General features: G+C 34.0%; 1 protein-coding gene across 4 annotated transcripts in view; it reads left to right on the top strand.

Moving 5' to 3' along the window:
* The window catches only part of PCLO (piccolo presynaptic cytomatrix protein), a 391,109-nt gene that overhangs the window by 286,751 nt on the left and 76,618 nt on the right, over positions 1-27,740 (top strand). For 3 of the 4 annotated variants that reach the window (XM_073898726.1, XM_073898725.1, XM_025872800.2), the window contains exons 11-15: positions 16,847-16,955; positions 17,497-17,564; positions 18,315-18,529; positions 23,908-23,958; positions 27,324-27,448. In XM_073898726.1, coding sequence (XP_073754827.1) covers positions 16,847-16,955; positions 17,497-17,564; positions 18,315-18,529; positions 23,908-23,958; positions 27,324-27,448 — 568 coding nt within the window. Of the gene's footprint in view, positions 1-16,846; positions 16,956-17,496; positions 17,565-18,314; positions 18,530-23,907; positions 23,959-27,323; positions 27,449-27,740 lie in introns of those variants that run through there. The other variant, XM_073898727.1, reaches the window with a different exon arrangement.

Genomic DNA, 27,740 nt, shown 5'->3' with positions numbered 1-27,740 from the left:
GAATCATTAGGCTATTCTCAAGAAATTTGTTTTTAAACACTCATAATAGAGGCTTGTGCCATCCCCTGAAATTAAAAAAGCCATTAGGGAGCATTGCGTTAATCAAAATTTCCTGAGCCAATCTTTTAGTTTTGTAAAATTCTGTAATGATTTTCTGAAAAAACTTACATAGTCAGATACTTGAGGGAAATTAATCTTCCAAAATCTTAAAACTTATTTCTCTGCAACATTACTAAACATTCTTAAGCAAATACCAGACCAAGAATGATTTTTTGCAACCTGTCATTCTTCCTTTTAATGCATAAGGTCAGTTTTCTGCTGGAAAAAAAAAAGAAGAAGAAGAAAATGACAAAACACCTGGGGAACTAAGCTACAAATCTAAGTTTCTAAAGTGCTATTTCTTGCTATTTGCTTTAGGATTAAAATTTTCAACAATTTCAGATCAACAGTGTTGGGGCTGTGTAATCCTCATCAGTATTGAGGCTTTAAGTGGTGTATGATATTATCTCATTTTCTCCTTTGATATTGTTATTTCTCTTTGAACTAATTGGAGCATCTAAAAGTACCCTGGAATGTATGGACTTTGGATGTATATTTCAAACTTGCCACTTCCCATTTTAAATTTTTATTTTTAGAAAAATGATTATAAACCTTATTCATAGCACAATTTTAATACCAGGTTCAGTATAATCATCACCTTAACCAATGGCCTCAAAAAATTAGATGCTTCCTCTGTAATAAACTCTCTTTTCTCTGTTTTACCTAGTGAACCTATTCGACATCATGGCAATTTTTGAATTCATGACATGCTTTAAAAAAAAAAAACTTTCCTTAAAAATAACTCTTTATATGTTGTTCTCAGATCAAAGGACCAACCATCTCTGAATTTGGAGAGTCCATAATATAATTATCCATACTTCACGACAAGCAAAGACTTTGTTTTGTTTTGTTTAATCTGATAAAGGCCAGGGTCCGTTCTTTATATTCCAGCTATTTGTGCGTATGTCACTTGCGCGTGGATCTTTCGTGTCCCTTAACAATGAGGTTTTTTTCCTGCACACCCGGGGCCCAGCAGTGTCAAATAAAAGAAGATTTCAAATAATATATATAGAAATGAGTATTAAATAATTAATTTTTTATTACAAATGTTGTATACTTATTAAGATATTACTCCTCTCAGTATTTTGTGAAGCAAATAATAAGACAGGTAGTCACACTCTACTATTTGTAAAGAACCATGTACATTTAAGACAGCATCTCTGTTTGGTTAATTACCATTTTTGATTACCTTTTCAGGAAAAAAAATGTACAAAATAGAAACCATTTCCTCTGGGCACACATTCTTATAACTTTGAGTTAACTACTCAAAAATTTACTCTAGGGTTTTTGTTTTTTGGGTTTTTTAGTTTTTCTTTGCTTAGAATTTAAATTAAGATCTCTGGAGTGGGGGTATGGTATCAGATAGTTACTGATACAGAAAAAACAAACAAACAAACAAAAACAATGATACCTGGAAAATGCAACACAATTCTGTGCAGTGGCAAAGTGTGAGGAGTAGATTGTCTCCTGGCAGTTCTTTTCTAGCCCAAAAGCATTGTAAGAGGGTGAAGGGCACGAAACAGAGGAGTTTTAAATTAGAAGTTAAAATCTCAACTGGAAATAGCAAGTGCAGTGGAAATGTTTGCTGCCTGACACATGTTTCTGATTTATTTGCACTTAAATGGTGAGTGTGTTTTGCTCTTAGTCTTGTGAATTTTACTAAAACAACTCAATGGTTGAATATCTCCAATTACACAGTAACCACAAAAAGTCAGGATTTGATGCTCACTGATTTATTAAAAGAGGGCGTGTATTTTCTTAGTCTGAGGCTTCTCCCCAGTCAGGGAAATGATCTTCTAAGGCTCACACAGCTTCTTCACACTTTTTACCTCTTCATCTATTGAGATGCCCAGCTCAACATCCCACACCTTCTGTTCCACCTTCCCTGATGGGAGTGGGGCTGGGGGAGCTTCTCAGCATTTCATGCTTTGAGGTGTGCAACTTAGCACTTATGGGGCGCTGACTTGTCATATTGATTACAAATGTTTGAGTGTACAAAAAAAAAACTGTAGAGAATAATATGGCAGACAGCCATGTACCCACCTTATTTATTATATCAACATCTTGCCATATTTGTTTCCTTTTTTTAGGGGAAAGGGATACATATAAGTCAATTAAAGCCTCCTGTAGTCACTTCTCTTGTCCCAGACTTCTCCCAGAATAAGTTACCAGACTTAATTTGAGGTTACTCTTTCACTTGCTTTTCTTCACAGTTTTATGTATGTAGTCATTAACTCTTCATATCTTGCTTGTTCCTGAAATTTTATAGAAACAATATCTTAATGTATTTTTGCAACTTCTCTTAGTCACGTGAAGTTTATGCAATTCATCCAAAGTCATACATGTGGCTCTAGTTCATTTATTTTCACTCTGGGGCAGAATTCTATTATTGTACATCTCTACCATAGTTTAATTTAAATATTCTCTGGTTACTTATTTATGAGGGTTTTTTTTTAACTCTTTCAAGCAATGCTATAATTTTTTGAAGTAGTCTCCTTATGTACATGTGGAGGAATTTCTTCTACAAGTTAAATTTCTGGTGATAATGACTACCTTGTTAAATATTATAAGAGAATGTTGAAGGTTTTTTCAACAGTAGTTGATTTTTCCGAGTTGCTGTTCAAAGTGTTAAAATGTTTTTACATTTGTGAGTAGTAAATGTGTCTTCTTGTTTCTCTACATCTTTGGTCCACTTTCTCTAAATTTTCTTTTCAAATGTAATGTGGGAGGGTATCTGTTGTTTTTATTTACCTTCCCTTCGGTGATGTTGAGTATGATAATATTTTATTAATCTTGTTAGCTCTTGGGTTTTTCTCATCTGCATTTTGCCTGTTCTTTTGCTTATTTTTTAATTGGATTAGTTTGTGTGTTTCAAATCGAATTTGAGGGAATCTTTATGGATTCTGGTAATCCTTTGTCAAGTAAGTGGGCTGTAGATGTCTTGTATTTTTGTCTTTTTGTTTGTTTGTTTTTAACCAAGTTGAAAGGTTATCATTTTGTTTCTGTTAAGTTTTATAAATGTTCTGTATTGTTTAGGAAATTGTCTTTGCCCAAAAGTCTTAAAAATATTGCTCTATATTTCCTTCTAAAAATCATAAAATTTTTCTCACTTTTCACATAATGTCCTTATAGACGTAAAATTAAGTTGTTTTAATCTATCTGGGGTCTGAGTAGAAACTCTAGGGCTTTTTCTCTCTCAATAAAGATAATCAGTTGTGTGTGCACCATTTTGAATAGTGTGTCATTAGTCCCAATGATCTACAATGCTCCATCTGTCAGATACTGAATTTTTTTATACATGTGTGGGTCTTTTATGACTCTTTGTTCTAGTCTGCTGGTCTCTTGTCTGTCCCAACATCACTGTCACACTGTTTTAACTATGATACCTTTATATTAAGTCCTGACATATGGTAGGTACCATATTGCTGTTCTTCAAAACCCTCTTGGGAGAAATCTTGACCTATGACCTTTCATACACATTTCAGAATCTTCTTACCAATTTTCAGGAAAACCTCTGTTGAAATTTGATAGTGACTGTATTGAGGGAATAGATTAACTTGGAAAAAGTGTATCTTTTTATACTGAGTCATGTCTGAGTCTTAAATGCGTTCACAATACTGGACCCTTGTTCTACCTAGAGACTTAATTATTGTATTCTGAATCACTATAATAAGGTAGGAGTGTAAAAAAAAAACACATAGCAATTATTAAACTTATTAATAATTTTGTATCATTTTATATCAACTGATAACAATATTATATCCCCAGAAAAGGCAGGGTAGAAAATGTAAATAAAATAAAATTTTGTTTAGGAAATATAATGGGCCAAATGTAATCCTTCATGTCCATACCACTAGTTCTAAATTTCATTTAATCCCTGAAGTTCTTGAACTTATTCTCCAAATTTTTTTAGTGTTGTATATCGTAATTGTGAAATACATTACTGACATGATACTTTTAAAATTTCAACAATTTCCTAAAAGAACAATAAATCCATAAGAACTAAACATCTAGTCAGTGAACCAAAAACAATCATTTGGTTTTGAAGATAACTTGTCTCTATATTATTATTATTATTGATGATTAAATCAAATTTGTGTAGAAGATTTTTAGAAAGCCATTTGGAGCCAAGATAGGAATACAGGTGTTAAGATCTAAATGTAGCTTCAAGAACCTTTTAATGAATCATGAGGGATATAGAATAGGAGAGCAAAAGTTTAAAACCATTGATGTCCACTGCTTGCTTTTAGATTTAGCCAGGGCTGTAGGGAAAATTAGCTTCTCCCAGGTCATTATACCTGTAAAGAATGAATTCATCTTTTGTTCTTCCATATATTATTCTGTGAAGAACATGCCTTTGGCATAAATTCTAATTCATGGATATTGTTAAATTCTTAGTTTCTAGTTGTTTCAATGTAGGTGATATTGATCCAACTAGCTAGCTCTTTGTAGAGATGATTTGACAGGGTTTCTGGCAAGAAAATGCTGTTGGTTCTATGATTGACTATCAGTGATTGGTGTGAAGGTGAGGCTAGCTGTTTTTGGAGTGGTGGTGTTGATGTGAGAAGTTGGCCTCCGGAAATCCTTGTTATGAAGAAGTCTATGGTAGGAGAGTTAACTCCAGTAGTATTATTAGAAGACACACTCCTTTGTAACTTAAGGGAGAATGCTCCTAGGCAAGAAAGTCTCTATTTCTGCTTATGCTTTTTTGGCATATGTTACAGATGGCATGGCAGTGATCAAGGTTGGAGATCAAGAAACACACCACACAGATGAGTGAGCTTCCTTGTTCTTGGTCCTGGGGGATTACCAGGTACGGATTGGTCATTAGTATGAGATTTTTCAAAATTCCTGCAAGCTGGTATGTCAGGCACACATGACAAAAGATCACATTTCATGTTAATACAAAGATTTTCTAATAAATATTTAGGAATCTATCTTATGGAAAGAAAAATATGAACTTGGGGCACCTGAACTGGTAGGTTGTAATGTATTATTTTTAGGATGCAGTGATACCAGACTTACTTTGTGAGGATATTAATGATTAGCTATGTTGCCAGGACAAAGAAATATATTTATCTTTTGTATCCATTTATTTTGAAATTAATCAGAGGAAAAGTATATTTGAGTCATAATATTTCTGATAGTGATATCAAGAAAACTAAATGATTGCCCTGTTTTGTACATTTTTTTAGTAAGTGTAATAATCCATACCCTAATTTGATTGCCTTTATTAACAAGGGTAGCATACCTTGAAATATTTATGTATGTTGAGGTGATACTGCTTCTTGATGAACAATTGCTTCTATGCTTAAATTTCTGGATTTGTCTAGTCAATATGCCGCAACAGGCTACATTTTAGTGTATATGTGAATTGGAGTGGTTATTATGGAAGCAAGGATGCTGAACTGTCTTTAATATTCATGCTAGATCTTCATCAGCCAATGCTTTAGCATGTCCCACATACACAGAGAATGTTTTTCAAGTCAGACAGGTCAGGATTTAAATTCAGCTGTTGTACTCAACTGCCTGGATACGTCGTTTAACTTTTAGTTACCTTGGTGTTCTCAGTAGGGAAATTGAGATAATAATAGATTTAGAAATAATGTACCAGAAACATTAAATACAGTGTTTGGCATAGTGTTTTACATAAGTAGTGAAAAGATCATATTTACTTTCACTCTGGAGATCTTTGATGGTAAGAAGAGTATTTGCTGTATTAAGCTTGAATTCTGTGTCCCTTATAACCTGCACATGCTTATTAGATAATTGACCATCGTCAGTTCTGAACTCTGAACTGCAGGGACACAGAATATTTCTCATTAACCAAGCACCAAACTTGGGTCAGAAAATTGGGAATTAAAGCCATCTTCATGACTTTAGTCAAGTTACTTGTGTTCTATGAGTCTCCTTTATCTCATCTGTACAATTAAGAGGTTTCAAGACCTATCTCACAGGGTTAATGGAATGAAAGGAGCGATATATTTCGTGTGCTTTGTTAACGATAAGGCACTAGACTAGCTATAGAAGTTATTTTGTTGAGGACAAATAAAATTATTTTCATAGATGACAATAAATGTTACAAAGTTCAGGCTTCCTGTAGGAGAACACTGAACTGTTAGAGCTGTCTGCTGTAGGGACATATTATTTCAGTTAACAGGCCTGAATAAATTAAAAGCGAACAAACACCTAATGACTGAAGTGATTAAGCCATTTCTCATTTTAACTGTAAAACCAAAGTTTTGGCTGATCTTTGAAAAGGCTTCTAAATCTTTCTTCTTATCAACAGTCTGTTAATCAGTAAATCTCATGTCTGATTAAAGTCTGTGGACACACATGTTAAACTGTTGTCTTCTGGGGCACCTGGGTGGCTCAATTCGTTAAGCCTCCGACTCTTGGTTTTGGCTCAGGTCATGATCTTGGGGCGTGGGATCTAGCCCTGCTGGGCTCTGTTCTCTGAGCTCCTTGGGGAATCAGCCCAGGAGTCTCCCTCCCCCTCTTCCCCCACTTCCCCGCCCCCCTCCCCCTCCACTCTCCCGCTTCACCCTCCCTTCCCCACAAATGCGCGTGCATGCGCACACTCTCTCAGATAAATAAATAAAATCTTTTTTAAAAATATTGTTGTCTTAGGCAATCTTGTTTTTCAGTGGAAAAATCAGTTATTATAATATGTTGTATATTATTATATATATTGAAATATCAGGGACGCCTGGGTGTCTCAGTCACTGGTTGTGAAGTTTTGGCCTTCAGCTCAGGTCATGATCTCAGGGTCCTGGGATGGAGCCCTGCATCAGGCTCCCTGCTCAGTGGGGAGACTTCTCCCTCTCCCTCTGCCTGCTGCTGTTCCTGTTTATGCGCGCTCTCTCTCTCTGTGTCAAATGAATAAATAAAATCTTTAAAAAATAAAGAAATATTTTACAAGTTAAAAGTGATTTAGAATTTTTTGGAATGAAATTCTGCCATCACATGATATTTGTTATTTATTGAACATCTCTCAAGCCAAAGTAAATTATTTTCTAAATCTTCTTTGATAAGTAAGAAATAGAATATTGACACTTCTTATGAAGTAACTTAACACCTAATTCATTTTATTTCTTTAAGATTCTCTCAGGACGATAAAATCTTTATTGATGTTTTTTATTGTTTGAAATGGCTTCTTTATTTTATTTATATCCTTTAGCTCCTCAAATGGTGAAAGAATTTATACATTAAAAGTTCATCATTTTAATTTCGATTATACCATTCATAACAATAGTACCTTTGGCTCAAAAATAAGCAAAATGTTGTTGTAATATTGTAACATGTTGTAATGTTTCTAGTGATGAGTACTTAGGTCAGGATAAAAACTCCCGACTTCTTTGTCAAAAGAAACATTCTCTTCTCTTATACGATACACCAAGTATATTTGCATTTACCTTTTGCTTTTAAATTTTGTTTGGAAGATTTCTTTTTAGAATTTTCCTTTTCAGAAATATAATTTTCTTTTTATCTGATTTTAGAAATGATTTAAACTTACAATTCAGTAATCAAAGTTCTGTGCATTCTACCTGTCAACTAATGTTTGAAACGGAATTTATATTGTCCTTATATTTGTTAATTCTCAGGGGAGATGATGATGATGATGATGGGGAAGGGGATGATATTGCCCCTGATCCAGATAGCTCCTATTTATTAGAAAACTCCTTTCCTAGAATAAAGTGATGGTATATTAAGTTGAAATCTGTTATCTGAGTAGTGGGATACATTTAAATAATATTTTTAAAAAAGAACAATACAGAATATATGAATATTAAAAAAGTTTAAGGACATAATTAAAGTTAAAATCCTTAATGGTTCACTAGAGATACTTAAAGGAGAGGAGGCAACAGTTAAGGCAGGCATTTATCATGTACATTTGCATCCTGTAGCCAAGCTTCCTATGTCCATTCAGCTAACTATGTATCTGTATATTCACGAGTGCATTTTGGATTAGTGTGTTACACTCTATTTAATGGTATTAATCTGGTAATACATGAACTAGAAAGTCGCTTGAGAACATCCATTTTGTTCTAACAAAATGAATTGGGAAATTAAGAGTTTATAAATTTATGAACTTCAATCTACTTCAGATGAGATGCTGACATCACATACCTATCATTGGATAGCTCCACATGTTATATTATTTTCCTGGAATTATTAAAATTTTACTAATCTACCCATATCCTTTTTCCTGTCTTATTCAGCCACATTCTGTTTTAGTATGTTTCAAACAATACATAAGATTCTAAACACCATAGACTGTAGCCACAGAGTGATGTTAGGATCTATACCAATATTGGACTGAAATACTAGATTTTTTAGAGGTTATAGTGATGATAAACACAATCCTATCATGATAATCTTCTTCAAGTTGAACCATAAATCACAGCTAATTATATTCCCCTTTTTACCTTGACTCTATTTAGAAAACATGAATTTGCAATAGCTCATCTTGTCTCATATAGGATTTTTTCCTTTTTAAGGGCTGAACAGTATTCTACTATATGTATAAACCACGTTTTCTTTATCCATTTATCTATCAATGGATATTTACATTACTTCTATGTTTTGACTATTGTGTCTATAACTGTAATGAGCATGGGAGTGCTACTATCTCTTTCAAATCCTGATTTTAATTATTTTATATAAATACCCAGAAATGGGATTGCTAGACCATGTGGTAATTTTGTTTTTAATTTTTAGAAAACATCATACTGTTTTTCATAATGGCTGTACCATTTTACATTCCAACCAACAGAGTACAAAGATTCTAATTTCTCTTCCTCTTTACCAACACTTACTATCTTGTTTTTTTTGATAATGGCCATTCTAATAGGTGTGATTTTTATTTGACTTTCCTTGATAATTGCTGACACTGGGTAATCCTTCCTACATTATTTTCCCTTACAGCAGTGTTCTGCATAATTTCCCATCAGTGTGCCTGTGTAAGTGTGATATTTGCTTATTTTCTGGGAGTGGAGTGGAGAATAGAGATGAAAAAGTCAATTAGCCTTTTTGTCATTCCTAATTGACATTTTTGATCCACCGTAAATAGTTCATCCCACAAAAACTTTCTGTTTGTTCAACAGTCTTTTCATTTTTTGCATGTCAAAGTCTTCAAGTAAAATTGTCATATAGAGGGATGCCTGGGTGGCTCAGTCGGTTAAGGATCTGCCTTCAGCTCAGGTCTGATCCCAGCCCTGGGATCGAGCCCTGCATCAGTTTCCTTGCTCATTTGGGGAACCTGCTTCTCCCTCCTCCTGCTTGTGCTTGCTCTCTTTCTCTCTCTCTCTCTGACGAATAAATAAATAAAATCTTTTAAAAATTGTCATATAGATAATTAATACAATTTTTAAATTATCTTTTTATTATAATTAAAATGGAATTATAAATAACATATGTGTTCTTTGCCCTAGGTTTTACATATTTGAGCACCATTTATATTTAGGTGGGCTATTAAGTAGGTTTAGTTGGCATAAACTGAATGAGATTTTCTATTTGCTGATGCTAGCATTGGCCTGAGAGATAGATGGCGTTCATACTTCTGCACTACCATTAACTAACTGTGTGACATTGGAAGTCATGTCACCTCATGTTTCACCTTTCTAATGTATTCTACAAGAAATGAAAACAAGAGCATCTGCAAGGATCTTGCTTGCTTTATAACACAAGTCTATAAAATAGTTGTGACCTGCTTCTACAACACATTTTATTTATATGATTCTTTTTCAATGACCTTTTATTGTTAGCGATTAATGCTGCAAAATATCTGATAATCTATTTTCTTTGTAATTATGTTTTTTTGTGATTAGAACTAAACCTATTTTAGATCTGTGAGTTTAGAAGTCATTGATTCTAAATATTTCAGTTTATTCAACCTAGAAAAAAAGAGTGGGTATGCCCGGACTGTTCACCTACAGCCTTTGATGTTTCTTAGATTTTTTTTTCTATTTACAATATTGTGAGAATGTTTTTATTTTGTAAAAATAAAAATAAAAATAAAAATTCTCATTTGAGAATTTATATATGCACACCATACTTTGCTTATTTTAATTGCTTGTTTTCATAAAAAGTGTGAATGAAAGAAGAAACATGGAAAGTGAATTGCTCATGACCCCATCCCAAATTAATGACAGTTTTGAATACAGAATTCAACTTCTTTAATTATGATCTATCAAAAAGTTGGGCACCTGGGTGGCTTAGTTAGTTAAGCATCTGACTCGACCTCAGCTCGGGTCTTGATCTCAAGGTCCTGTATGTATCTGTATAAGCTGTATAACATTACTCAAAAAACTCATCAGTGGTGTTATCATAGCATATACTTTTGGTTAACAACCTGTTTCATTTATATTGGGCTTGTTTACTCAATATAAAAATATGCAATAGTTTAAAGCAAAAAAGTAGAAAGTTACCCCAAATCTCATATATATGTTTAATACTACTGAAACTTGGAAGAATGTGTATTTATAAAATTTACATTAAATATTCTAATGAGCTTAATTCTATTATCTTTATACTCTGAAGACAGAATATTGTGATATATCACATTTTTTTAAATGTTAACTTAATAGAGTTAAAGTCTTGGTATTTTAGGTTGAAAACATCTTTGAATGGCATTAGCACTAGGTACTTTGGCATGTAACAAGTTTTTTTTTATTATTTTAGAAAGAGAGAATGGGGGGAGGCAGAAAGGGAGAGCATCTCAAGCATACTCCATGCTGAGTGTGGAGCCTGATGCATAGCTCGATCTCACGACCCTGAGAACATGACCTAAGCTGACATTAAGAGTCAGTCACTTAACTAACTGAGCCTCCCAGGCACTCCTGGCATCGAAGTTTAAACCAAATTTAGATTCAGACTACAAACTGAATGTTCCGACCCCTGAGTTAACCAACCGGTGGCAATGCCCAGAGAAGATAAACTAGATAGGATATTCCCTGGGGTCCCTAGGGATCCAACACCAGCCCCAACAGCCTGAATAATGTCCACAGAGGGCAGTGAGAGGAAATGTGGGGAATGCAGAAGACATTAGAGGACATGTTTCCTGTGCTTGAACATCTTAGTATTTATGGAAGGAAAATTTGTAGATAAGGAAAAATAATGAAAAACAATGTGTAAATTTCAGGATACAAACTATTTGTTCAAATCTTCATATAAAGCTCCAGCTCAAAAATTTCATTTTCATAAATTGTAGACAAGCAGTTGATTTTTCATTGTGCCATAGTCATAGAAATAAACCGAAAGTAGAGTAGAAATAAACCGAAAGAGTGATCTAGCAATATCATCTCCCTTGAGAAAGCCAAGGATGGCAAATTAACCAGTTTGCTGAAGGTCACAACAGCTAGTAAATACCCAAGCTAAATGTGAACACAATATGATTATGGAGAAGAGAAAGTATCAGCAGTCAGCAGGACATTGGTTCATAAAACACATCTCTGAAAAAGTATTTATCTTCCTGAAAATAGCACATATATCCCTTATTAAAAGAAGGGCAGATTTTAATTTTTTAATGTTAAATATCGGACACACACGTCATTGGATTTGAAAGTATTACTAGACTATTGGTTAAAAAAAACAAAATGTAACATTTTATTGTAGCCCTTTTTAGCAATTCAGACTGCATTCTCAATGAAATTCAGGTCATGTTCCTTTCACCGTATCTCTAGAGACATTGTCCTCGTTAATGGAAGTTGTTCTGATGCCCTATTCAAGTTGTGAGGTCATTTTATTTTTATTTTTATTTTTAAATTTTGATTTTATCTAAATTCAATTAACATATAGTATATTATTAGTTTCTGAAGTAGAGTTCAGTGATTCATCAGTTGTATATAACATCCAGTGCTTATTACATCAAGAGCCCTGTGAGGCTCTTGATTTTAAACTGAATTCATTCAGGTAAACCAGGGAAACAGGGTTCCTGCAAGTCCCTAAGGATATCTCTAGAGTATGGAGAGTGAAGAGGGAAAAAGTAGGCAGAAAGAGACTGCTTCAGTGAAAGTCGCTCCAGGCTTATATATGTTATATACCAAGGCTCTGTTTTAAGTTTTGATCCAACTATGCATTCCAAGAGTAAAGATAACAGCAATCATAATGACAGTGACAAAAATGGCAATATTATTATGAGATTAGCCCTTCAAGAAGATACTTGCCAACCTTAAGATTGTATGCTTCTAGATGAGTTTTCACAGGAAAATACATCTGGGTTTTTAATGTCTTCTCATGATTGAGGGAGTCTCCTTTGTCCTCTAAGTAGGCAGGATGTTATTCAAATAGTATTTTTTCCCTTTACTAAAGATACCTTCCCACCACTCTTTTTTCCCTTCCTCATTTTCGTTTCTTCCACCATTTTTTTCTTTCCTTCCTTCATGTTAATGGACAAACTGGTTAAAGTTTTAAAATATTGAAAAATAACTTTATAAAAGAATAAAATTCATCTATCTATGTATTTCTTTTATATTAACATTCCATCACTTGAAAATGAACGAGTAATTAGTGTAACTGATGTGGACACTATATTGGACCCCTGAAACTCACTTGCAGGGTTTGTTCACGATTCAGAAAGCCAAGGCAAATGACCATTTTAAATTCTGTTTTTCTGCTGCTGCTGCTAATTTATAAAGAACTTTTGAGAGCAAATGTCCAGATTTAGGAAATTAATCTATAGTCATGGTTAATAATATCAGTGGAGAAAAGGTGCAAAACAATAAATTATAATTAATTTATTATATGTGTATATTTTTAAATTAAGTTTGGGTTTTGTTTTGTTCTGTTCTGCTACCCCAATGGCATTAGATTCTGCTTCTGTAGCACGCCAGCCTCATGGGTTCATGTAAGTTTCCCTCGTGTGTGTGTGTGTGTGTGTGTGTGTGTGTGTGTGTGTGTGTGTATGTCTGTGGGTTTTGTGTTTTTTTGTTTGTTCATTAATTTATTCATTTTCTTTTATCTCATTTTCTTTTCCCATTTCCTTCTTCTGTTCATGAGCAACTATTATAATTTATGATATTTCTGGGTTTTTTTTAAATCTATAATGTTACTTGGTATGAATAGCATTTTAATGTACATCAAATGTCATTGTCCTATAGACAGATCCTGTCTCTCACTTGGTTTTACTTGGAAAGTAGTTTTAAGGTGGATCTACCTTTTGGTGTTAACGCCTGGTATGGTCTTTTTCCTGCACCCTCTGCCAGATGTTTTCATCTTGAGCACTTACTATACTCTCATTGTCCCATTTCTCCTGATACTGCCCCCTCCCACAAATAGACACTCAGCAAGATTTCTGAGTCATAGAGTATACATGTGTTTAATTTCATGATGTTCTGGCCACATTGCCCTCCAGAGGGGTGTACTTATCTGCATTCCCATTAAAATAATTACATGTTTATAAATTGTAAACAAGCAGTTGTTGTATTTTCCTATGACATAGTCATAGTATTCTCACATCACAGAGTGGGGGTAAAGCTGAACAGCCATCCAGCAAGTATAATATTCTCCTTTGGAGTCCGGGTCCCTTGATCCTCCATCCTGGTCAACACCTGGTATTTTCTGGCTTTTACACTTTTTGCAAGATGATGAGAACTCACTAGTATGTCATTATTGCTTTAATCTGTACTTTCTAATCACTAATGAGTCTGAGCCTTTTTATATATACCTATAACACTTTTAAAATTCTTCGACTCTGAATCATCTTAATTTTACTAACTGCCAAGATATTTCGTTTTTTTTCTAGTAGAGTATCATTTTTATTAATTTTTATGACAGCATACAATATTCGATGCAAGGTCGTGGTCACCACATAAGTGACTAATTGTGTAGTGCCTGCCACTTACTAGGTGCTGGAAAAAATAGTTGTGGAACAAAAAAAAAACAACAGTAATGAGCATTTGTGTTATATACTTTTGGATATGCCTATAAGATTTCAACTGTTAACTCAATAAATTTAATCCATAAGATGTTTGTGATGTAATGGTAAATATTAAATACAAAGAAATAACATACATGAAATTGTGCATTATAAAGAATAGCATTTACTAGTTTTAAGACATATAAGTTAAGTAATCCTAGAAGTTATGAAAGTTATTTTTTTATTCAAACATTACCTGATTATCTTTTTTGTTTTAAATAACATGTTAAACATAAGATTCTGAGCAGCAAATCCTGTCATCAGTTGTTGCAAATTCAATAAAAATTCAGATGATCATAGTTTTCCTATTAAAAGCTATTAGTATAGGTACTTTCTAGGAATATGATTGAAACATCATCTGTCCACTCTCAAAGTTGAACAATTCATTAACATACATGATGATATAATTTAAATATAAAGAAAATGTAAATGTATGCTCATAATGCTAAATAATTGATATAACCATTCATGTGTACACTGCCTTCCAGGAATTATTTCTAAAACAAAGTCAGAGTACAGGGTTATCTTCGGATTGACACTGCTTACATTCAAATCAATTAAATGATAAAATATTACTTTAGTGATCCTCAATGTAGCATGATCATGTTCAACAAATTTTTACTGCATTTTAAAATAGTTTAGAGGATTTTGAACCTTTTTTAAGAATATTATATTTGAAATCGTATCAGACTTAATTCTCACAATTATTAAAACCTTGTCATGAATTTATAAGGAGTGATTGGTTATATTCACTTGGTTATTTTAGTATGGTTCTTGTAGGATTTGTAGGGATTTGAAGAGGTGACATATAGAAAAGGTGTTATTAAAGGACGATGTGCAAGTCCTCACATTCCCTGTAGCATCTGATACTCACTATTGGAATCAAGTACTGGCAAAATCTTTTGCACCCCCACAGTCCTTCACAAACTCTGGTGGGAAACTGAATGAAGAGAAAAGAAGTTCAGTCTGTGTATCATGGAACAGAATAGATTGTGTAGTTTATGACTTCAGGTTTATTTCTACCCAAGATTCTAGTTATCTGTTACAGTTTTTTTTTCCAGCAATTTTATTAACAATTCTAAATAGTTTTCCCTTTGTAATACTGGAAGCATTTTTTAATTTCATTGGGTAATTATGTCTTTTAAATGTGCCCTTTTGAGAGGTGAAAAATAAACAAGTTAATCCAAGAGAAGAAGCATGAAGATTATGCAGCTATTTCTTTTCATAAAATATGTTCTTGCTGAAAAGTGACAATGCAGTTATAACACTATAATTTGTTTCAATTCAAAATCATCTGTACATAAATATACTCTTTATGCTGACTTTTTTTTAAAGTGTTCTTTTCAGTGTGCTTTTCCTTTTGTAGTGCTAAATTTTTTAGTGGTATCATCATTGTCTCTTATGTAATTTTCTCATTTTATACATACAACAGCCTGGGATTGTTGAATTAAACCCAAGGCCCAACTGAAGATAAAGTTTTGTTGGAGTAAGTTCTAGAAAAGCCATTTTTGTTTGTGTTATTGTGGACATTTTTATGGACTTCTTTTGCCATTTCACTGTAGTAAAAAATTTCCCTTACTTGTTTGCAACTGGTAATATGCTTTCCAGTGTATATCAAAATCATTAAAACTTTTAAAGATTCAATTATGCCATGTTTAAAGTTTTCCACTGAACCCAATGGTTTGCAATAGGGAATTTCACATAGGCATCTGTGAAGCTCATTGAAAACCTAATTGTTCAAGTATTTCTTTTTATTTCAATTATAGCCTAGTTATGGCATACGGATTTTTATTAGGTAAAGCTGGTAGCACTCACAAATATTTGGGCACTATAACTTGGATAGTTTCATCTAATTTCTATCCATTCACATAGTGGCAGTGGCATATTAGGACCAAATGATTCATGCCAAATATGTACCCCTAAATTATTTTGACAGCTCATATAAAATGGACCAAAGAAACAAAATTTAAAATGTTGAAACACTGTTACTACATTTTTTTATTGAGAATTATCTTTTTAGACAGAGAGGAAACAAGAAATGCCCTCTAATTAATCCAGGAACATAATTGACGCTATCCAGCACAAAAAGAAGATACAGAGTTCTTTGTTGAAACATTATTAAGAATTTCAAAATGGCGCCAGTGATGTGTTAAACCAAGCATGGGCCCTTCTAAGCCCAGGACCTTGTCCTACCACACAGGTGCCACACACACACACACACACACACACACACACACACACACACACACACCCATAAAGCTGTCCTCTCTGTAACATGCCTGCTGATTCTAGTCAGGAACGTCTTGTAGGCAGTGAAGAAAAAGAAAAAAATACCATGTGGAAATCTGTCTTATCTGAGCAAAGTTGAAGCAATAACAGTTTCTTAAGGGGAGCTTCACAACAAGCTACTAATGACTTTTTTCCACCTCTCCCATTCCATTATGGAATATGGAAGTTTATACTCTCCTAGATGCTTGTTCCCCATAGGAAAATTATATTGGTGCTTTTTTTTTCCTACACAAAATTGGCCTAAGCAATATATGTTCAATAATGTTTTCTTTATTAAAGTAGTGTGAACAAAATGCATGTGTTTGGTAATATTTAATAAGTTTTCAAAAGCAACATTTTGCATGTCATAGTAGACACATTTGATGTGTTCAGGTGAGTGATGAAATCAAACTACATGTGGTATTAATGTTCCAGAGAACTTTGAACTGATGCTCTCTGAACTGGTGTGCTGAGTTGGTTTTTAAATGTCTTCTATGCCTTATGGACCCCGACTAGAAATACAACACATTTTTAATTTTATACTTGAATTTGTCTCTTCAGGGATGCAAGTATTGGAATGGAATGGAATTCCTTTAACTTCTAAGACGTATGAAGAAGTGCAGAGTATCATTAGTCAGCAAAGTGGGGAAGCAGAAATATGTGTAAGACTGTGAGTTTTTCCCCATCTTTTTGTTTCCATTTTTTGGCTATTCATGGCTCTTTTAATTTAAAATTGTTAAGGTGGAACCTTTGCCAGTCAGCAAGATTTTCAGTAATTAGAAAATAAAGTGAATACAAGTTTTATAGATTTCTTGTGTTTGGAATCGAAGTCGAAAGCATAGAAAGAATTCAGCTAATTTTGTGTTTGATTATGTCAGTAGTTCTCCCCTTTCATGCTTTTACTGAAACATGCTTCATTTAAGTGAAAGCCTATACCCATTTAGATTTCATGTCTGTGTATAGTATTTCAAAATGAACTTACATTTAATCCATAAAGATTTCACCTTAAATAATCATTTTTATCAGCTGACTTTTAACAGCATTGCAAATATATATTTGGTTAGAAGGATGAGCATGCTTGGAAATTGCTTTATATCATTAACCACTTCTCATTTACCTACTGAAAAAAAAAATCAAGGTAGTTGGAAAAAAGGGCCTCTTGTCTCCGGTTTCCTCTATTTCTTTCTTAATTTCTTTGTTTTAATTTTTAGGGACCTCAATATGCTCTCAGACTCTGAAAATCCCCAGCACCTGGAACTTCACGAGCCACCAAAAGCTGGTAGGTGAAAGTCATCGGCCTTCCACTGTGGGTTAAGGTGAAGATGTAACTGCAAGGTAGTTATAGGGGCACTATAAACACAATCATTGATACTGTATGGGCAAGATGCAGTTATAGACCAACAGATGTTTATTTATTTATTTATTTATGTAATCAGAAACAAAATCAAAAGCACTGCAGCCATGTTTTAGCATTCTAGGGAAGCACATACTTGTGTGTTAGACCCGTGAAAGAAATTCATACAGAATTCTTGCTGTGTGAGTTTACATTTTTAATTCTTTAAAAATAAATTTATCCCACCAGAGTAATCCATGGAGCCATTTATTTGGGGTTTTATGGAATTTTTAGATAATACTTGATTCTCTTTAGCATAACCGGACTATGAAACACTCATTCTTGAACCTTTTGATTGCCTTTTTCTTATAAAGAAAAAAATCAACATGTAATTTCATTAAGGACGTGATGAAACAGACTTAACTCTGAGCTAACAACTAAAGTCTTATAAATGTAGATCAATTATTACATGAGAAACATCACTTACTTGTTTAACAAATATTTACTGAACATTTTCTCTGCTACAGCCAGCATTCTAAGAGTCTGGGTTACTGCACTAAAGAATAGACCCAGGCCTGTAGAACTTTTCATACAGCTGTGCATGTAAATTACCTTGTCATCTAGAACTGTCATAAGCTCCATGGTATTTTGGAGCTATGAAACTGAGAAATACATAGCCACTTCGTTTTGTTGTAGTGGATAAAGCGAAATCCCCAGGGGTTGACCCTAAGCAGTTGGCAGCAGAGCTCCAGAAGGTTTCCCTGCAACAGTCTCCACTGGTTGTGTCATCCGTTGTGGAGAAAGGATCTCACGTTCATTCAGGTCCTACATCAGCGGGATCCAGTTCCGTTCCCAGCCCCGGGCAACCAGGGTCCCCCTCCGTGAGCAAAAAGAAACACAGCAGCAGCAAGGTGAGAAGTGACCTCTTGAGTTACTTATTTTCTCTTGCTCCTTATTCAGACAAGGACAAATGAAATCCAGTATCATTTCCTAAAGTGTTTTTCTTGTGATTTCTCATTTTATTGAAACAAAAAATATTCCATTTAATATATAACTAATCAAGATGTTATAAAGATGATATATTTCTACATTTCTTAAAATATTTTAGCAGTTATTATTATGAGGCACTTGAACAGTGTGTCTAATGCTTTGTAATTCCTGATTCTTTTTTCTGTAGTTGTTGCATAAATTTGAGCCTCTTTATGTATGGAACATTGGCTTTGCATCTTTTTGGAAATGCAAGATATACATTACATTGGATTTGATAATTTAAATAAAAGATATAAAAGATGCAGAGATAAAGAGGATTTAGGACAATAAGGAAAACAATAAAGAGGATTTAGGACAATAAGTAATATAGAATTGCTACTTTGAATTTTTTCCCTAATTCCATACTAATTGGGGTGCCTGGATGGCTCAGTCAGTTAAGTGTCCAGCTCTTGATTTTAGCTTAGGTCATGAACTCTGGGTCATGAGATGGAGCCCCGCATTGGGCTCTGTGCTCCACGGGAGTCTGCCTCAGGTTCTCTCTCTGCTCATCCCCCCCATGCTCTCTCTCTCTCTCTCTCTCAAATAAATAGATAAGTCTTTTTTAAAAAAGAAAAAGAAAAGAAATAAGGAAAACCGGTAATATAAAATTGCCATTTTGAATTTTATCCCTAATTCTGTACTAATAAATGTTCCCTTGTTTTAAGTCTTCATTTGAAATAAATGTTTCTAACACTATTCTTTCCAAGCTACTGGGCTATTAAAAGAAAATATAGAATTAGTTTTTTAACCTTATAAAAGCAGATGCAATGTAGACAGTTTGTAGCTTTTTCTTTGTAGATTTGATTCTTAATAAAGAAATTCTCATTATGGTCAGTAAATATATTGGAAAAAGTATTCTCTTGTTTAAACATGAATAAAGATTTCTCTTTACATGGTAAGATATATGGGAGGGACAGGCCATGCTTGGGTAAACTGACTGGACTTCAGAAAACAAAGTTTTTTTTACAAAGTATAAATACAGCAGGTGTCTCCAGGTGTCCCCCCACATCCCTTTTATTCAGAAGCAAACAACAAAGGTAAGATGATCTTAATCATTGTATCTTTTGATGACTTGTCCCAAATTAAATATAGCAGGGCTTCTCAAAGAATAATTTCAAGAATAGTTAGATTCAATTTCAAAACAAATTTTAACACAACTATAATTTCCCATATTTACCACAAACAATTGTGTGTTAGTTTTCAAGAATTACCTCATGGAGTCTCCCTGTCTCCTGAGACTGATACTTCTCATTTCTTTCTTAATATTTCCAGGTAGAAGGCCTCAAGACATAACAAACTCTGCTAGCTAAGTTTCCAAACCAAGAGCACATTAGAATAAGTTTCTCATCCTAATATATTTTTTTTATTTCAGCAACTGACATCACCATCTTTCCAGAAAATTAAGTACAAATTTAAGACCACCATTGCTCCTCTTTTTTCTCCATTCACAGTGTCTGATCAGTCACTGAATCTTGATCCTGAGAATTCTAATTTTCTAATAAGGCTGTAGTGATTTTCTGTCTTCTCTGAACTCACCAATTTTCTTTAGCATTATTTTTTTCCCCAATATTATTACACTCATTACTGGTAACTCCATTCACCATTCTCTCTTCCATCCTCTTAAACTACCTTCCAACTGTCTGATCTGTAACAGTGATCTGATCTGATTGGGTCACTACCCTGTTTAAAAAGTATCCCTGCTCCCTAGAAAGTTGACCGCCTCACCTCTGCCTACGACCCTATCCTGCTCAGTCTAAAAGGGCTTGGTCAGTGGTTTTCCTTGGGAGATTATTACAGTAAGTCTAACGTTCAGTCTCTACAATAGCCTTGCTAATAAGTACTCTATACATTAGGGTTTCCAACTCATTCCTACTTTCCATGGACATTTTTGGATGGCACCGCAGTGTCAGGGGTCACACTTTGTACAAGATACAAAGTTGGATAAAATCCCTTCCCTGCAGACTAGGTAGACCAGTAGTTCCTAAAGTGTGATTCCCAGTAACAGCATCAGCATCATCTAGAAACATGTTAAAAATGCAAATTCCTGATCCCACTTTATACCTTCTGAATTAGAACCAGTGGGGATAGGACCAAGCAACCAGAGTTTTAAAAAGTTCTCCAAGTGTGTGTGCTGCCCCTTGAAGTTTACAAGGTACCGATCTAAAATACAATGATATGTCAACAAATTCAATGAAGGTATATAATGTTGGATGTCATTTATTTGAGAGAGAGTAAGATAGCAAGAGAGAGCACAAGCACAGGGGAGGGGGAGAAGCACGCTCCCCACTGAGCAGGGAGCCCGATGATGGGCTCGATCCTAAGACCCCAGGATCATGACCTGAGCCAAAGGCAGATGCTTAACCACCCAGGTGACCCAACAATTTGTACCTTGATTGTAGCTACTAGTTTCCTTATTTTATCCTCCCAATTAGGCTGCAAGCGCCTTAAGAACCAAAACCCCTTTCTTACTTTCTCTGTGCTTCTTAAGCACATAGTAGAGGGGCTTACACAGCATAGTAACAAAATAAATAAATATTGTGAATTAAAACATCATTGGCACTTGTGAGTCTCTATAATATTACAGAGGTGCAAAATTTGTTTTTTGTTTTGGCAATGTTTTGGCAATGATTAGAAGATGAAAATAAGTATAGTAGGACAAACATCAAGGAAATGATATTGACATGTTTTATGATATGCAGTAATTTTTTTCCATGCCGAGAATGTGGCCTATGTGATTTTACTGTATTTTTGCTGGAATAAAAATTTATAGAACTGTATTGTCCATAATGATAGCCACATGTGACAATCGAGCCCTTGAAATGTGGCTAGTCTGAACTGAGATATACTGTAAATGTGAATTAATGCAAAGTTATCAAGACTTGGTATGAAAAAAGAATATAAATTATCTGGTTACAATTTTGATGTTGATTTCATGGTATAATTATAATAGTTTGAGTAAAGTGGGTTATATAAAACATTAAAAATTAATTGCACTGGCTGATTCTTACATTTTTAATATAACTACTAGAATATTTAAAATTACCTATGGTCTCATATTCTACTCTTCAGTGATGATATAGAGATTACTTAAATCTTACTAGTAATAATAATAATAATCAAATCTATTCACTTTTGGGATGCATATGTATATAATATTACACATACATTTTTAATTAAAACATATAGTCACTTGATGCTAACACTCTTGAAGGAAGAGACTATTACCTGTTCATCTTTTGGGGCACTTATCTCTAAGATTTAGCTGGTATAGTTTCTTAAAACATTTTTTTCTGAATGAATGAATGAATAGATAAATAAATTTAATTTAATGATATTTCTCGACCCATCAACATGTAGTATTCATAAAATGCAATACATTGTTTTCATTTGTTCTCCAAATCCTACAATGTTAAAGAATTTATATTGAGAAATTACAGAAATATGGAGGGATGGTCTGAAACTTACATATCCCTGAGTCAGGTAATATGTCCACAAATGTCATATGTTCTTCAGATAATTTATAGAATTACGGTTTTAACTTCATTGTGTTTTCATTAGGTGTGACACTAGGTATGAAAGTATAAAACATTAAGGTAACAGAATGTATTAAAACTAAAATATCTAAATACAGTTAGCATAATTATACATTTGGATACTTAGAACACCATCTAGTAAACATTCTAAATGATTATTCATAAGTAATTATTAATCTGTTAATACTCAAAATGGTTTCTTCTGAGTAGACATAGGTAAAATATGAATCAGAATTATTTAAATACATGTTTAAATTATATAAGCTATGTATATGACTATTTTAAATTATTTTGTTTAAACTAATTCAATACGAATTTTTATCTTCAAAATTTTGTTACCACCTCAAGCTGTTTGTCTCTGAAATTCAAAACAAACATTCTTCATTTTATCTTTAAAGTTTGAATGATTTCATGGTATTAATAAATGATTCAATTAAAGTACTTTAATCATGTCTTATGAAATAGGTCATTGGTTTCCCATACTTTGTTGGTCATAGCACCTTGAATGTCTCAGTAATTTTTTTTCATAGCTCTCTCATGCCCAAACATATACCTAGAACAGTTTTATTTATTAAATAATTAATTAGTATTTAAATCCTAACATCTGAGTAGCCATTGAAAAAATAATACCTATAAAATGAACTGTAAGTTGGCTAATTGAATTTAAATTTAAAAAATAATGTATTTGTTTCATTGTTAATAACTAGATTACATTTCATTGTGATATGTGCAGCTGATGAACATTGCACAGCTACTCAAACCATGAAATCACACTGCACACTAAGTGATTTCCTGTTCTACACTCAGCTCACTGAGTTTCTTGAAGTATATTTTTTATCACCGCAATCGCTAAAAAACAACCTCACAAAGGTAGGACATCACTGAAAGGAAAGTAGTTGGCTCTAATCTTGAAAGGTAACTACCCGGAGCTCATGGTTTGCTCAGTGTCCAACAGATATTGATCTTTTTCAGACAATCACTTAATATTTCACATTCCTTAATTAAAGTTCTATCCTATGTAAGTTCTCACTTCCTTAATAAGTTGCTTATGTCAGTAAAGCCTTAAGAATATTCATGAGTGTGATCTGGTAAACTGGCTCCTAATGTTGAAAAAAATGACTAATTGCTGACTGCAGACTTGTTACATTTCAATACCATATTTGTACAAACGGAGAGATGATGTCCCTGACTCCAGATCTGTAATAGGGTTTCAGGTAATGGGGCATCCACAATGGGAGAACTTTACTAAAATGGAAGCCAGCCTGCTACCCCCAAAATAAGGCCCTGTCTACATGTGCATAATATTGGCCTTGCCTCCCTAGAGGGAGCAGGGAGGGGTTGAGCACCCATCGAAGGGGCACAAGGATGGACTTCTCTAACCTTTGTGCTCCTAGGCAGTCATCGTCTAAAAACAATGTCTTTTTCATTTCTCTGTAGATCTTTGAAACCTGTAAATACTTAAATTGAGTGCTTTAAACCAAAGTAGTCATTTCATTAAGTAATTGAAAATGCAGTCCTACAGGTACAAAATTATAGCTTCAAAACAGGCTGAGCAAAATGAAAAAAGAGATTTATGTATCTATAGAATTAAATACATATTGAGAAGGAAATGCATTTTCCAGGCAGTATGCTCTGACCAAATAAAAAATAATTCCAGAAGGAAGTTGAAATGGTAAATTTTATGAAGGGCTTATCCATTAATACAATATATGTTTTTAATATTACAGCCTACTGATGCAACAAAGGTTGTCTCTCATCCGATTACGGGGGAAATTCAGGTATGGAAGTTTTTGAAAAATCAGCATTGTACCATCTTCATTGGCTGTTTTTTTCCCCCAACCCTGGTCTGTTGAAATTGTAAACACTGTTAGGACCTTTCCTGTTTTATATATGTTGTATATTACACATATAGACCTGTGAAGGAAAAAATACAATTTTATAGAATAGCATTTTAGTACAAATACATAGTTCCTAAAATCTAATTATATGTATGCAGTTCTATAATTTGATATGTGTCTGATGCCTTAGCAGTATCAGTACGTTTTATGTCTCAGTTTATACTTGTTGAATGTGTTTCAAACATGACAGATTCTTCTGGAAATGTGAAGTTTCCTCTTTAAGAGTTTCATGAGTCCAGTGCTATCCTCTTAACAACTGTTGTATAATCGCTGAACATTTCTTCCAGAGTAGTGTTTTTCATACCAGCGGTCATAACCAGTTTTTAATTCATAAAATCAACTTAGGGGATTTTGATCAGGAAAATAGAAGAAAAATAGTACAAATCACTCTCTTTTTTACTTCTATAAGCGTGTGTTTCTGTGTGTGTCTTGTATCATAACTATTTCTTTTTTTTCTTTTTTTTTATTTTTTATTGTTATATTAATCACCATATATTACATCATTAGTTTTTGATGTAGTGTTCCATGATTCATTGTTTGTGCATAACACCCAGTGCTCCACGCAGAATGTGCCCTCTTTAATACCCATCACCAGGCTAACCCATCCACCTACATTCCTCCCCTCTAGAACCCTCAGTTTGTTTTTCAGAGTCTATCGTCTCTCATGGTTCGTATTCAGAAATGTTTTAAAAAACTGTGCTTTAGATGATACCAAAAAGTAATTCAGGATAGATTTAAAAAATCACATAGAAATAAGTAACACAATGTAAAATAATAACTATTGGGAGATAGCAAGTTTCAGATAAGGGGAAGAGAACAGTAAGTCTTAGAGCTGTGTCTCCAACATAGTCTGGAGAGGTTTTCATGAATGGCTTCACAAAGGACAACAGACTTGAACTAATTTGAGGACAAGCCCTGAGAAAGGGGGACTGTGTTCCTGGCAGAAGACATGCTTCAAGGAAAGTTTCCGCCGCCAGAGAGTAACAAAAGGCAGGGATCAGCTTTGCGGCTGCGAAATGTTCCTGTACAGATAAATTGAAACCAAATGAAAAAGAACCTTGGACACAAGCTGAGGGGTGTCAGCCACTACACTAGGGTGATCAGTAAGTATTTTGGAATAAGGGAGAGACTAATTGAAGGGAATATATAATAAGATTTCATACAGCAATGGCATCCAGGAAATATTATAAAGGGGAGGAAACAAACACAAAGGAAGCAATGAAGTGATGATCTAGGCTTGCGCTGATTAAAGCAGAAGCGGCGTGTGAGTGTGAAATGGGAAGAAGTGCAGAATGCACTTCCACAAACCGGCACCTCACTGAGGAGGATCAGCAGCCCAGAGCCGGGAACCTTCCATGCTGCACACCTTGCAGCCTTGCTGCTCCTTCCCCCTTCCAAGAAAGCCAGACCTGATCTTTCTAGATTTCACCAGCAGCCAAGAAAATGCTAAATTTGCTGATTTGCTGATTCCTAATTCCCTCCCCCTTTTTTTAAGCTTCTTGCCCCTGGACCAGTGTTTGCTTTGTTTCTTTTTGCTTGGGGTTGTTTTTTCTTTCTTTCATTTTCCTTTCCCTTGAGCAGTAATATTTAATTCTAGAGCAGAAATTTACTCTGATAATATCCTTTCTTAACTCTTAGGCTGTTTTCTTTTCTCTTTTAATATTTTCTCATGACAGTGATTTCTAGCTTATTTCTTTATTTTCTTGTAGCAAAACCTTTTTGCAAATGCAGCCTTATGTGGACACCCAAATAAATGAATCCACCAGCCCTGGGGTAGCTCAGGGTGGAAGGTGACCGGGGACGTTTCATTCTGTCTCAGAAGTAACATCTGAGCCACCCTAAGCATTTTCTAAAGCACTGCAGGATCAATGCTGAGAAGCACTTTCTTAGGGTAGCCTGCAAGTTTTCATTTAAATAAGAAATGGTTTTGGTGCCTCACCAGATAAAAGTAGACATAAAGGCCGGTGAAGAAAAGACTCCTTGGGGAAGCATTTCTCCTAAGCAGTTCGGAAGCTGTTCTAAATCTCAGTGAAATTAATTGCAGAATAATTCCATTTTTCGATACCCCGTTAGAGTACACAGTTACTGCAGTTTGCAACTTCCCATTTTTTTCTCTTCCTTCATGGCACTTTGTTTTATATGTCACGTTGCTTTCATGATGGACAGACTGAGCTTTTCTGTGTTGAGAAAAGCAATGGAATATTCCCTTTCTGCCTGAAAAATATAAGCAGATGAAAATTGTGCTAAAATTAGGAATTATTTTAATTATCAGATTTTAAATAAAGCTTGGCTTCTCTACATTATCCCATTCTCAACTTGGGCACAACATACCTGTTTCATATGATTATAAAAAAATAGGTTAGTATTTTTATTTATGGATTTTTTTCTTCTGAAATATAGATCCGTTCCTTTCTATTATTTGATAAACAAAAGCAGCATCAGGCAAAATTAAGCCTTATTCAAAATGATGCCATAAGAATATTTAAATTTTGAAGGAGAAAAATTAGTTAGCTCCATTATCTTGAATTATGCAGGCTTCACAAATATTTATTTGAATTGTTAATCTTTTCCTATTCAGTGACAATTGTGCAACAGCCATTAAACATCTAGGAGGCAAGGCCTCTTCTTCCCTCTTCAGCATCTAAAATTAAAGAACAAGATCTTATTGTCTCAAACCTGACTCTATTAGAAAAGCAGGCACAGAAAAAAATTATGGGTAATATAACGTAATATGGAAAGAGATAAAATCCACATGTTCTTAAATATTCTTACATTTCAGACTAACAGCTCTATCTTTAAATAATGATTCCACCTACTGCTAATTATTTGGTAAAATGCAAGACATTTTCCAATAAATTCATCAATTGATTTATTTTCAAAATCCTGGTGATTGTATTCATGAACGCTAACAACATTACTATTTTTCTAAGAGTATAAATTTAGTTTAAAAATGTAACTGGCAATTAGCTGCATGATTTATCTTCTAAATGAATTTTAGACAGGCCAGAACTTTAACCTTGGAAAGAATGAACAGCACATTTACTAGTAATTAGCATGTGCCTGGGAGCTCTCAATTAAATTAGACGTATACTAGTCTGTTCAGTTTCAAGTGAAAGGGAAATGAAGCTTGATGCTCCCCATGAGACTAAAAAAAAGTACTGGTGCGTTATTGAATAATAATGTATTATAGATTTCTTAAAACAACAACAAAAAATATTCATGGAATATTTTGATGTCCCTTTAAGCTTCAAATCAACTATGATCTTGGAAATCTCATAATCCATATTCTCCAAGCAAGAAACCTTGTCCCTCGAGACAACAATGGCTACTCAGACCCCTTTGTGAAAGTGTACCTTCTTCCTGGGAGAGGGTGAGTAAAAGAAGCAGTGTCTTTTAAGTATCGCATCTCATGGATTAAAAAAAATAGTGTTAGTGTTTCTAGTCTCCAATTTTAAAGAGTTTAATATCTATTCCTCAGTTTTATTCACGTCATATTTATTTCCAACTATTAGATAAGGTGGAAATAAAAATTTGCAATTAAGCCTTGAAGCGTTCTGGGGAGCCTTGATCATACTAAATCCTGTCTTGATGACACGTCAGTCTTTTGAATCTAGAAACCACTATAACCAATCAGATGGACTGTGAAATCATTTAAGGAATTA

Source organism: Callorhinus ursinus, unplaced genomic scaffold, assembly GCF_003265705.2.
Source record: "Callorhinus ursinus isolate GAN/ISIS: 27379988/994484 unplaced genomic scaffold, GSC_fseal_2.0 scaffold12, whole genome shotgun sequence".
NCBI lineage: Eukaryota > Metazoa > Chordata > Mammalia > Carnivora > Otariidae > Callorhinus > Callorhinus ursinus.
Note: the sequence above shows the minus strand (reverse complement) of the source record. Positions and strands in the feature narration are given on the sequence as shown.